The sequence below is a fragment of the Carassius carassius genome, chromosome 1 (assembly GCF_963082965.1).
Source record: "Carassius carassius chromosome 1, fCarCar2.1, whole genome shotgun sequence".
Classification (NCBI taxonomy): Eukaryota; Metazoa; Chordata; class Actinopteri; order Cypriniformes; family Cyprinidae; genus Carassius; species Carassius carassius.
The window spans coordinates 35,664,114-35,678,184 of record NC_081755.1 but is presented as its reverse complement, the minus strand read 5'-3'; the positions used below and the strand labels follow the sequence as shown (position 1 = coordinate 35,678,184).

General features: G+C 39.7%; 1 protein-coding gene across 1 annotated transcript; it reads right to left on the bottom strand.

The window, feature by feature from the left end:
• Positions 1-373: 373 nt before the first annotated feature.
• slc16a6b (solute carrier family 16 member 6b) lies at positions 374-10,668 on the bottom strand. Its single transcript, XM_059557221.1, has 6 exons — positions 10,353-10,668; positions 6,531-6,785; positions 5,213-5,356; positions 3,634-3,762; positions 2,313-3,185; positions 374-1,652 (listed from the first exon to the last, which is right to left on the bottom strand). The coding sequence occupies exons 2-6, from the start codon at positions 6,766-6,768 to the stop codon at positions 1,396-1,398; spliced, it is 1,641 nt and encodes a 546-aa protein (XP_059413204.1). The 5' UTR covers positions 6,769-6,785; positions 10,353-10,668; the 3' UTR covers positions 374-1,395.
• Between the last annotated feature and the right edge of the window lie 3,403 nt (positions 10,669-14,071).

Here is a 14,071-nt window from a genome sequence, read left to right as displayed (position 1 = left end):
CCCTACAGCTGAGAGCAATTCACTATTGTGCACATATCACTGTAGTAATACCACGTGTATTTGTTGCTGCCCTTGCTGTTCAGCCCTTTTTGCAGAATTTCGTACCTGTGCACCAAACATACAGACACTCAGAACAGATGTTTGGGAGGAGGTGTGGGGGTGCACAGAAGACATTTGCCTTATTAAAAGTCAGTGTACCTTCAGAATCATCTTAAAACTGATATTTTAAAGGTTTAAAAAAAACTCACATACAGTTGTTTTTAAAGAAGTGGAGACCGTGTTAATCGAACAGAATTTCAGACTCTCGGTTTACACATTCTTTTCCATTGGTCGACGTTTTTTTTAAGTGAACGTGCAATAGACCGGCATCTTTGACATTTTAAAAATACACTTTGTAGCGCGTATCTTGTTTTAAAATGAAAGAATGCATTCTATGTGAACGGCCACTTTAAGCTTCCCGTTTCAAGTAAAACGCTCTTCATAATTCTGCAGAATTATTTGACAAGGCACAGATGGTGCACTTCAACTTACAGCGATAACATGACATTCTATAGCCACAATTTTTCATAAAAAACTCTTGAAGGTGTTTCTACATGTCTGAGCAGGAATTGTTGGGTCAGCATAAGTAATCCTTCATTCAGTTCTGACTGACGATGGGTTACTTACTCTTTATGGAAGACCGAGTGGTCCAAGTCCTGCTTTATCATCAGAGCCACATTAGTATCTAAGCTGAGATGTTGCCATCTTAGTTTCCATTTGCAATAGCAATACTAGTTAAATATTAAACCATTGAACACAGACCCGTTATCTATAGACAAGCAAATGACATATAAACCTGAAACACAAGACGGCTCTGTACCTGTCTCACCTTCAACTCTGAATGCAACCTAACATAATATACATATGCATCATGGCCTTACTGTAAGCAGCAAAACAGCCTGAGGTTTCTTTTTAGATGTTAAAGCCAGAAGTGGTCAAAGTAGTATGATGGTTTGTTCACAATATAATAATGAAATAAAGAGCAAAGTTGCATTTCACACTAAGACTTTGGTAAATGAAAGGAATAGCACTGAATGCTTAATGGGTTTAATTCTTGTCCTCTCTAAAAGTGTGTTTATCTGTAGAGACTAGTACGCGGTGCACACTATGACCGGAAAGAAACCTCAAAACTTGATTCTTTTCAATAAATAGACACAAGGAATGTAAACGTTTTTGGGGGATTATGATTAGGTGGTCAGCAAAAAAGTGCAATGAAGAGTGATCAAACTCTTCTTTAATTGATGTAAAGTTATATTTTTTAACCTGTTTGCACAGGGTTTGTGTATGGCAGCCTTTGGGATGATGATTCAAGTGAAGGATGAGTGTGTTTACTCTTGAGGCGAGGCGAGGCAGTATTCACACTGGCCAAGGTTTGCTCTTTGCAGGACTGTTGTCGATCTCCATGTCCATTTCTACAAAGTCAGCAGGGCCTTTATCACTACCCTGTGAGCTGGAGTCTCCGTCTGTTGTTTGCTGGTCATTTCTCTTCCTCCAAAGGCAAAGGCCAGTTTTGGCTGGACGCACCAGTCCAAGAAACAGAGCCCCGACTCCCATTCCAGCTGTGCAGGAGTAAAAGGCTGATCCGTAATTGTCAGTCCTGTCTACCAGAAAACCTGAAACAAAAAAACACAAGATGACCTCTATAAATCTTTGGGAGGCAAATTTATAGGTTTATAACTATTTCTGGAGGAAGAAGTATGAATGGTTTGCAAGTGTATTTCAAATCAGAGTCCAGATTCATGGGGGTCACATTTGAAAGAAAACAAGCTTGCAAAATAAATTTTTAGTGCTATCAAAGTTAAGATGAACTTAAGATATTAATGAAATATAACGAGATTTTTTTTTGTTTACATTCTCATACATTCTAAAGACTGGTCTAAAATGTTTTACATTTCACATTAGCAGCACACTGACGATGTAACAAATGTAATTTGTTGTCTAATTAACATGTAATTATAAAAGGTAATAATTTAATCAAATTTGATGATGTTTGATAGTTTTTTAAATTGAATATTTTTCTCATAATAATATGAATTATATACGTAAATAAAATATAATTGAATAATATTTGTTTGTGGGATTTTTTTAATTTTTCTCACACAATATAAATGGCTTTTTATGCATTAAGATGCACAGCTGCTTTTGTATTTTATTAAAGAGGTCCTTCACAACATTTTTGAATGTCTTTTTAAAAACCCCTGTTGTAGCCGGTTCCTCTGCTGAGGTGTTCAAAGTGGCTTGTAACCGCATTAGTTTACAGAGGCTGCTTTTACCTCCTAAAGGTGGACCGGCCAGTCCTGCAAAGCTCTGGATACAGACATAGACGCCAACAGCCGATGACATTCTCTGAATGCCGATCACGTCATCTTCAGCCAGCATTGGGATGTGACTGGAGGCCACGGTGCCCAGCAGGAAGCCATAGAAACAGGAGCAGGACATGAGGCCCCAGAACTCAGTGACAAAGGTGAAGGCGACCAGCACCGGACACAGCAGCACCGTGCAAATCAGCAGGATGTAGATTTTGCGGATGGGCCTGCGATTGAGCACCCAACCCATGGACAGACGACCTAGAATCTCAGCCACGGCCATGGCCGAGAGCATGTAGGTGGCGCGGTCACGTGACACTCCTCGACTCACGCTCAGCTCAATGACGTAGAGCTGCGGAGCGAAGAAGCCCAGAGTGGCGAACAGGCCAAACAGTGCGTAGCAGTTGAAACTGGCGTCTCTGAGCACAGAGAAGTCCAACAACTTGGGCCTAGAGGCACTCGAATCTTCTAGTTCCTGTTTGATTGGGGTCTCAGGCAGCATTGGTTGCTTGTTTTCTTCTTCCTCCTTTTCCTTAAGTGCTTTTTTCTCCTGTTCTGTAGATTCCTGGCCCTCGGACAGGTTGATCTGGGAAGAAGTGACGGACTGGACACCTGAGTCCACAGAGCCGAGAGAGGTCCGTGTGAATTCATTCTCCAGGTCATATTTGGATTCGGGTTCTTTAAGGGGGGATGTCGAGCCCTCTGGGGTGGTGGGTTTGGGTTTGGGTTTAATGACTATTGGCTTTAGCAGAGCCCCACAGACAATAATTGAGGCCTGCATAACCCCAATCACGATCAAGCAGTTACGCCAGCCGATCTGCTCCTTCAGCACATTCATAGCTGCAACGTGAATTCAAATGAAAAGAATTACGGAAAGACCAGTTTTACAACATGTCTGAAAAAACAATAGGCTTCCTGTGAAAAATAATAGTCTTTTAGCGCTATGACTTCCAAAGAAACTTTACATGATTAGCTAATATATAACATTCAAAACAAGTCTGCCTGGGTGTTAAAAGATAATAAATCATGTGATCAGCCACATGTTGTTTCAAACCTGTATGATCTGTGGAGCTCAAAAGAAGATATATATTTTTTAAATGTCCCAGTGGTTTTGTTTCAATGAAAGTCAATGGGGTTCAATACGGTTTCGGATAAAAACAGATGGAACATTTTTCAAAGTATGTTTTGTGCTATGCATTGCAAAAGAATGAATGACTTGAGGGTGAGTAAATTATGCAATTTCCATTTGGCGTGAACTATCCAGATTGCACAGCTTTAATGATCATACCTGGTGCAAGTGCTAGCAGGGAGAAGCATTCTCCTGTGGAGGCTATGGATGTGACGAGGGAACGGCGCTTGCTGAAGTACTGCGACAAGATAGTAACTGTAGGCAGGAAGGTAAGACAGTAGCCCAGGCCTGTAAATAAATGCAAAGAGGGAGATGACAGCCACTGGTCCCTTCAACACAAGGGGCTCAGGTCAGTCTGAGGGGCCGGGCTCAAAGCACACCAAGAACCAGGCCGCTCTCTTCCGTAACATAAACTGGACAAGGGGCTGAAAGAAAACTGTATTTAAAAGAGACAAGAAAGAGACAAGGAGAAACAAAGATCGGCGAGGTTAGGATCAACTAATGATGGTGGGGAGGGAGTGTTTTGATATTTGGGGAAAGCTAGCAGTGCATCTTTTGAGAAATCTGAAAAACAAAATGATTATGTGGTCACACTGAGAGTCAATTCAAAACTGAGCAATTGAGAGCATTTATACATTTTTTTAAAATCATTTCTTTAACAATAAATGAAAAAGGGATTCTCCGTATGTGGATTAGATGGCTTGAGTGTGAATACATTATTTAATCAAAATTAAATCTTAAGGTTATATTAAAGTATTTAGAATGTACATTATGCGATATATTTTAACAAATTAGTGTCTGTGTAATATCTGACAGCTGTATGTCAACACATGAAAACACTATGATACGTTCATCTTGTTATAGAAGGGTGTGTGTTACTAAAGCTGTCAAGAATCAGGATTAGTGATGCTGACAATCATACACCAGTCACAGCACTGCTTGAATTCCCTCTCTGTCTTTAGACGAGAACATCATTCTTACTAGGGAAAATATTCAAGTAATGAAACAAAAAATAAAATAAACATAGGAAATGACAGAAGTCATGACTATTATTTATATGACCGAAAATATTCTACCTTTCATAAGTTTGAGCTTAGTAAGATTTATAACTGTTTTGAAAGAAGTCTCTTTTGCTTACCAAGGCTGCATTTATTTGATCAAAAATAATGTAAAACAGCAATATTGTGAAATATTATTACAAATTTAAAAAACAAATGTTTTTTATCCGTATACATTTTAAAATGTAATTTAGGCCTGTGATGAAAAGCTACATTTTAAGCAGTAATTACTCTCTAGTGTCACATGATCCTTCAGAAATCATTCAAATAAGATGATTTGCTGCTCAACAAACATTTCTTTTTATTATAAATGTTGAAAATAGCTGAGGTGCTTAAGTTCTTTTGATGAATAGAAAGAACAGCAGTTTTTCTAAAATAGAACTTTAACCAGATTCTAAGATTCTTATTCTAAGATTCTAAGAACAGTTTTACACAAAATTGAAGATTGTCACTTTGCAAATGCTATGTAAAGAAAATCTGTTCCATCTTTAATATAAAAACTAAATATTAATCAGTTTTCACAATATCATGCCACACCACCCTGAGGAAAAATGTTTTCAGTTACACACTGCGCTTGCAAAAAAAAAAAAAAAAATCATTTACCGAACATATTTGGTTATATGATTATACGGGACGAAACATGCATCACAAATATAAACCCACACTCGAGCTGGATTTACCTGCAACCATTCCCATGGTAATGTACATCTCAATGATGGAGTTAGTAAGGGCTGTTGTAATTGTACCCAGGCTGATCAGGAGTCCACCGAGCATGACAACAGGCCGATAGCCAAAACGGTTACTCATCAGCGTGGAGAGAGGAGCTGTGGGAAAGAAGGTGCCAATCATAAACACTTCCAATAACACTCAGTCTCACAGCTCAAATTCAGTTACAAACACAGTGAATACATGCACTTCCTTCTCACAACTATCCTAAACTATCTATTAATGGTGGGTTCATTTTTCCAGCAAAAGCATGAAGACAGAATCACTAGCAAGTTTTGCTTGGACTAGTCACTTTCAATCTGAGACATCTAAATGACTGCTGCTGTTTGAACACGTATGATCCTTTGAAGCCCTCTTAGCTGGAAAAATGTGAATCCATCCACTGAGTCATGTAATGGTCACTGGGTAAAGTGAGTGAATCTCCAGTCAGCCGGCAGTCCTTACACAGCACAGTTCAGCACATGCACTAAATGGGGCATTGCTTGCCTCTCTGAACAAAAGCCAATATGAAAAGATGAGCTTGGGAGACAGAATCAGTTTGACAGGTTCACACCGAAAGAACTCAGTATCTTTTTGTGCATTATTTAAAGGGATAGTTGACCCAGCTCTCACCATTATTTCATTTGTGAAACATTAAAAAGAAGATATTCTGAAGAAAGTTGGTAACCAAACAATTTTTGGTGTCCATTGACTTTGACTGAATGGACCAAAAAAGATGTTTCTCAAAATATCCTCTTGTGAAATGACGTGAGGGTGAGAAAATTAAGGCAGAAATGTCACTTTTATTGGTTCAACTACACCTTTGAGGCTTGAGAGAATTACATGGAAAAGACATATCTGATGACACAGCTTGTTTCTTTATTTTATACTTTGCACCCGCCCCGCCTTTTGGGATATGCCCGGTCTTTTTATAATGACCTATTTTTCCCCTCAACTTCCCTGAACTAAAACTGAGTTGTGTGTTTGGTGTAGTTGCGGTCACTGTAGATTAAAACCTGCATTGATAATGATGGAGCAAACTTAAAAATAGCATACAATGGCTTTTACAGATGCCTCTATGATAGGAAAAGCAAAAGCCAGTAATTAAAAATGGATTTAGGTTTGCAAAAGTGAAGTAACCCATAAAGACATTCACCAGACAACATTCTTAAATCTTTCTGCTGTACCATACAGTATTTTTCTCTTGTTTAAACACCATTTGTTTTGTGTAAACACGGTGAGGTACACCTAGTACTATCGTATTGTATCTTTAAACAGTCTAGACTGAATTACCTGTGAAGGCCATGACAAAGACACAGATGGAGACGACCCAAGACACTCTGCTGTTGGTTTCATTAAAGTCTGTCATGAGGTCCTGGAGGAAGATCCCAAAAATCTTGATGATGCCATAGGTGAAAACCTCCACAAAGAAGAAGGCAGCAGCCACCAGCCAACCCCAGCCTCCGTCTGGCACCTCGTCGTACACATTGGGGTTTGTGCAGCCCTTCAGGGCAGACATTATTCCTGTCATGATGCACACTGGCGTTTCTGTAAATGTAAGCAAAGTTACAGTAAAGACCGTTTTAGGAATGATATAATTTCCGCAGCGGCTTTGATGGTGTGCCCTTGTCAACTCAACAGCGGGGTTTGTTTGCAAGCCGCTCATGTCTTTAATCGGCTGTCTGTTGGATTATTTTACCTTTCAAGGTGCTAAAACTAAGTTTGCATAAAACACTTATGTAACCACTGCTAGGATATCATAGAAAAAAGGGAGTGCCAGAGCCAAGCAACACTTTCTAACTTTCACACACACACATAGGCCTCTCACAATAACAATTCTTTGTTGAGCGATATATTGCCCCAGCAATAATCGGAATAAGTGATATTATTGTCATTTTAAAGACCATTTTATGCCACTGAATATACAGTATAATCATAATGTTACAGCATAATAATGCAAGAAGGCCTACACACTTCCAAATGACAATTGTTTTTTTAATTTTTACCAATAAAAAATTAGCAGCCATTATCTATTGTTGTATTCGTTATTATCTTTGTTTGAAAATAAGTAAGTTGCACTCTGGGCTCGCTCTCTTTCTGAGGAAGGAGAGATGTTCGTTCAACCCCCACTGTTCTAGTTCTGCGGTTTCCGAGGCACCGCATGAGCCCGACGCTTGGGTGACGGCCATGAGCCGGAGTGTTCAGAGAGTGAGATAATGTAATTAATCCCCCTTTTTCTCTCACTCTCTTCCCCGGACCGTGCACGCTCAGCAGAAGAGCGCCTCGTGAGTCAGGTGGTTAGTCAAATCTGATTCCCGCTCCGGAAGCTGGTAATCGATTCTTTCGGCTGTGGATTGGATGATGCATACTCTACAGCAGCCCCTGGCTCTTGAGCTCGCAGGCGACACAAGCTGTAGATATAAACTATGGGTTAAGGGACGAGCTTATCAATATAAAAACCCTTTTGCTCTACTACCTCCCTGGATCAAGTGTTTTCTCAAATTTATTAAATAACATGAGAGGCACTGATGTTAGGATGGTAAGTTGTGCACTATGGTTTTTGGCGCTTAGAGCTACCAAGCATTAGTTTGCCCGACTAATTACTATTTCTTTCAGCTACGCTGCTGCATTGAGCTGAATCAAATAAGTGGAAGAGCTTCTGCCGCATATTGCGTTTTGGACTGATTTAAAGTTCTCCATGCTTTAGCTTTGAAGATGGAGAGGATAGCCCTAAAGCCATTGGTGCAGGGCCTATGTTGAAATCCAAGTCCCCACTCTGTGGTTGGTACTGGCAAGCCTGATTTAGTATCAATTCCTGTTTCAGAGGTTTTTCCCGCAACTCAGTTGTCTCGGGGCCTCATGAGGGAGGATCAGGCTGTCGTATGGTTATACCATCCAGCTTATTTGGGTTGATTGGATTTACTTCACCTAACTTTGTGCTTGGAGTAAGCAATGTCAAGATGCAGACACAGATGTTCATCCTGTCTCTATCTGAACCGGAGATTGGTTTGTGACCATCAGTCTAAGGGTGCATACTTCTGCATCCAGATCGTCAAGAGACACAGGAAGTTCCTCAGGTTTGCCTTTTGAATGAAGCTTGCCAATACATTATTATTCCATTGAACTGGCCTTGAACACCAATTGAGTGGCTTTTACATTAGGTCAAGGACTGTATGAGACCACAGCCATGTTGTGGTCTCATACATTGGTCAGAGAGGATTACGCTCTCGCCCCCTATCAAGTTGGTGAGACGTGTTCTTCTTTGGACTCAGACCAGGTTCCTGTCGATCAGAGCAGTTCATGTCCCAGGTAACCTGAACTGAGGAGTGGACTTACTCTTGAGGCTAAGTTGAAGGCTGGAGAATGGAGATTGCACTCTCAGGTGGTCGAGTCTCATATGGCAGATGTTCGGCCGAGCAGAAGTGGATTGTTTGCTTCGAGTATGTGCATTGCCCACTCTGGTTTCCTTGTCTCCTCCGTCGCCTCTGGGTGTGGACGCTCTAGCCAAGAATGGCCCAGGACCAGTCTTATGCCTTCCCATCTACCTGTTTGCTTCCAAACGATTCTGTTTAGAGTAAGGTTGGTCAGAGTGAACATCTGTTTTTGGTGGTACCGTTTTGGCCCACTCGTACATGGCGCTATATGCCCTTAAGCGGACACAATCTGGAACCAGTCCATTACCCTGTAGGGACCTGCCACAGGTTTATGTGGCTGCCATATCTGCTGGGCATTACCCATAGAGGTGTTTCAGAGGGATGTCACCCTCTGGTTTCCCATTTATGCAGGGACGATATAGCTTAGGCCTTTCCACCCAGCACAGATCCTTTTTGGAACTTATTTCGGTTAGAAGGCCTGGCAGGCCATCCATTTGAGCCTTTTAAGTCTGTCAGATAACTTTGAAATCATCTTTTCTCTGTTAGAGGAATGAGGATCTGCAGGCTCTGTCAGCTCCTCTTGTGTGGACTTTTCGCAAAGGTTGGTTAAGTCTTACTCCTTCTTAGGCCTAGTATATCCTAAGGCTGCTTTGACACTGTTCGCTCTCAGCAATTGGTTGGAGTTCTTCTCCCTTGCTATGCGGGGTCAGATAGTACTACATCTTTAGCCTATGAGGTGCGTGGTGTGACTTTGCCTCTAAGGTGCGTGCTCGTTTAACGAGAGCAATGGCTTCTTCTCAGGCTCTCTTTTAAGAGCTTTTGATGGGAGATGTCAGTGTTGTGGCAGGTTAGTCCTCTCCTAGCACTTTCATCAAGTTCAACTTGTGTGGATAGGGAACGAGATGCTGTGATGCTGGCCATTCCTTACTTTCGATATCGCTTCCTTCGTCATAGTGTAAAATCTGATGAAATAGCACACAGCACGCATATATGAGCATACGTACGTATGCTCGGGGCGGTGCTAAGGGCTATTGGCCAATAAATCGGCATGATGGTATAAGGGCTTCAGACATTTGTCACACTGGAGGTGTTTCCAAAGCGATGACGTCATCGCAGCACCCTGTTCCCTATTCAGGGAACCAAGGATTCACACACGTAACCGAGATGTATTCTACAGCCTTTGCCTATGTTCATGTTTAGTCATTTCACTTTAATGGCAATAAAAATAACGTATTTATTGCCATTACACTGAAATTACTGAACTTACACTTAGGAAGAAGCCTGAGAAAAATGCTCACTTTAGCAGAAAATTTCAAATGGAACTCTTAATGTATAGTTGCATACACATTAATATATATTGTAATGTATAAAATAATAAAGCTAGTGTCTATATACACTAATAAACTTCTCAAGACGTGGACTGTTTTAACTATTTAGACACAAATACTAGGCACTATTATAAGTCGTAAAATGACCCAGCTGACTATCATATCATAAGCGGTATAATAACTTTATCAGGCATCTCTGTCCTCAGACGCAGTGCAGCAGGACATCGTGCTCAATTACACGCAATACTGTCTGTGAAAATACTCAGATTACTCCAAAGAGTAAACTTAATCACATACCTACATACCTACCCCGTAATTTTTTTACATTATATATATATATATATATGTATATATATATATATAAATAATCTTAATGCCTCAATATAGTTTAAGTGTAAATCGTTTTAACTTACCGAGACGTTGAAGAAACTGAGGAGAACTCGGAATTTTGAAAGACAACAAAGCGCACGCGAGCTAACGTTAGCCGGCTCGTCAGCTGAAGTGTTCAGTGGAGAACATCGCTCTGAGCATCAGGGGAAAGAGTCACAATCACTCCGCTCAAATATAACGATTCTAGCTTATGTGCAACTTCATTAGCAATTCAGAAACACTGAAATTATAATTGCATCAAGTACTATCTAACAGCTCTCGGTCTGTTTCTTCTTTCTTAAGCTTGGCAGATTTTATACCGGCTGAAGCCGGTCTTCAGGCGCGCGTACGCGACAGCAGTATACCAGAGAGTCGGGAGCGCGCTGGGAACTGAGCTCAAATCTCACCTGTCCGTGTTTACACAGACATACTGTACAGTTTACACAGGGGGAAAAAAATCACACGAATCGTTTTAACTCAAAAACAGATAAATCTTTCAGATTTCAGATGCAAAAGCCTCTAAGTGCCATCTGTAATTTTAATCTAAAATTAGGATTTTTATCAGGTTTCTATATTTATGTTCAGTTATTTCACTTTAATAGCCTGGAAAAGGACCTGCACATTGCCATTAAAGTAAAATGACTCAACCTATGCATAGGAGCTTAATAAAAATCCAAATTTTAGATGAATTTTCAGATGACACTTAGAGGCTTTTGCATCTGAACTCTGAAGGCTGAAATTGCATCTACTGCATTCCAATTATTATCAATCAAACGGCAGTTGGGTTGTTCTGATTAATAATAATAATAATAATAATAATAATAATAAATAAAAATACAGCTAACACAATACAAACATGATAACACAATGAAAAATATTATTTATGAAAATTAATTAAAAATCTGTTATCTGTTTTCGCAAATAAGCTTATCATATTCTAATGAACTGAATTAGATTTAACCGCGACTAGCCTTCTGTGTTCTGTGGAAAACACGTATTTCATGAATAGTTTAGTTATCAAATAGCAGTCATTTTGTACACACCAAAGTGAAACATCTTGTGAGGATCACTGCAGTGTCTCTGTCGTGAGCCAGCTGGGTAAAACTGGTTTATTCCAGTTCTGTCCAGCACGAGGTGACTCATAAAGACTCAACTCACATTTAGTGATACCTTGTAATTACAGAGTGAAAATCAACATTTAGTAACACCTTTCGAAGAATTCCTTTCAACAAAACTCTTAGGTGTGCAAACCTTGCTTTCCTAATTCATGAATAGCTGTGTCTGTACCCTGCAAACACAACTGTACTGGGTCTTTACTATCCTAAGGGCCCCTAGCAGACTGACACTTAGCCCACACTATTAATCTACAACAGGAGTGCCCAACCTGGTCCTGATCAAACACAACTGAACCAACTTAATAGGATCTGAAGGAGCACTTGATTATTACAGACAGGTTTGTTTAATCAGAGCTGGAACTGAACTCAAGGTAGATCTCCAGGAACAGGAAGCACCCTTGATCTATAACATTACTACTATAGCTACTATAACTTAGGTCTTTGGGGAAACAGTTATTATACATCTGAAATGGATGCAGACGCCACATAACTAATGTACAGTAGTCAAAGGGATTTCAAATCAATGGATTTATTAAATACAAAATAGAAAACATTCAATTCAGGTTAATACAGCTACATACCTAAATATTGCCAAAAAAAGAAAAAAGAAAGAAATGTAAGATTGTAGGATTTCGTCATGTGAAAGTTAATGTGTGCGAAAGTCTTATCTGTAGTCCATCAGTGACCAAACACTGTCCATAGCTAAAGACGGCTGATGGCAAATGAATAATCCAACCTCTTATAATGAAATCACACGCTCTCAAACACCAGACTCTTCCTAACCAGGAACAATCAAAAATAGTAGAAAATAACTTTAGATCCATATTAAACTGGACCATGATGTGGTATCCTCACCAATAAAGAGACCTTCTAAAATGCATACAAATACATGTATTAAACTCTTAGCATCAATCCAAATTTAGGCCATACATACATGTACCATCTCTGCAAAAAAAAACATCAGCAAGCTACACTTAAAAAAAAAAAAAACTTGTGTATACTGGGCTTGATTTGACACATTTCCCAACCAGGACACAGCACAATGTGTTCAGCAGGTAAGCCACGTTGGCTACTGCTGCTTGCTATTGCTAACTCTCCACCACATGGCTTTACTTAAAGAAACCTAAAACACCCAAGCACCCCTAGTGGTAAGGAAAAAAACTCCCAACAAAATTCTTACTAACAGGCTCATGTCTGGCCAAAACTGGGCCATCACTGGATTAATGTGGGCAGTCAGTGTAGGCTGCTCACAGAGAGCCTGCGGCGAGCCCAAAGCTGTGGGCCTCCCCTGGGCAAGCCTGCACCGGGCCTGTCTGGGTTTGGTCTGGGGTGGCCCTAGCCCACTGTGCCCGCAAAAAAACAGCATTGGCCCAGCAACAACATGTTTGCAGGGTAACCCACAAAACTATTTGAAAAGCTACTACCCGCAGTTAAAACAAGCTTACTGCTTTTTTATACTGCTTTAGGTTTTATTTTTGTTTTGTTTTCTTGAGAGAGAGATGAAAAGTTCAGTGACACGCTCAGTGTGGTTTTATTTTACGATTTGCATCCAATAAAATACACATATTTTTTGCATTAAAATTGATATTATCAGCACAACATTTGAAGTAAACGGATAATTGAAAAATTCCAGAAAGTCCCATTTTTCCTTCAAATCGGCAAATTTGTGTAAAATCTGATAATTATGTTCTCTAGCGTGATTGAGATGATCCAATGAGCAACTTGAGCTTCGATGGAAGAACACATGGTATAGGCTACAAATAATTCACAAATTTAATTTGATTAGTGATTTGAATAGCGACTTAGAAATAGTGCAGAATCTGAAACATTTCTTTCTCATTTTACATCATAACGTTTCTTTTATTTTCAAAACTCTTTTCATTTCTGCTTGCTTACAGCTAAAAAGTTCAATTCTCTTTTGAATCCCCAAGGTCTTCTAAATGGTTCTTCTTTGCCAGTGGGCAGATTACGCATTTATCTTTCGAGGTGGCCTTAAAAGAGAACCTGTCATTAATAAGTAACCAGCTAACTGTTATCTAAGAATGTCTTGCGTCATTGTATCTCACAATTATTAGATGGAGAGTGCTTGTGTTGCACTCAGCACACAAAACAAAGCAGCACTGTTTATATCTGGTTTCTTATCTACAGTTGCCACAGATTAATGGGGTGTATCTCAAAGTTTTTTATGAGTAGTCATAGTCACATCAGTTGACTTGTCCAATATTCAGCCACGTCATCAATTATCCTATCTTGCTCTTTAAGGAAACATATGTCATAATCAAATTATGGAAATTATGGTCCCTCTGGCATTAGATCAAGTCAAGTCTTATTAACTCCTGTTTGAGAAACACTCAAGTAGAATGTAGTACGTAAATTAACCCCTTGAGGCTCCACGTATTTGTGCTTATGTTGCATTTTTCTATTTCTATGTATTTTCCTAAGATTGTTACTCACTGAAACCTTAGCGAGATTAATTATTATCATCATAATATGCTTTAACACACTAGAGTTCACCATACCAAGAGTTCATAAGATCATTATATGCTGACTTACAATGTCTGGTTAAATTATAGCACTGTGTAGCCTCAGACCCCAGCAAACAAGGTCACAGATTCATCAATAATGGGTAGATTGGTAATGGATTTAAA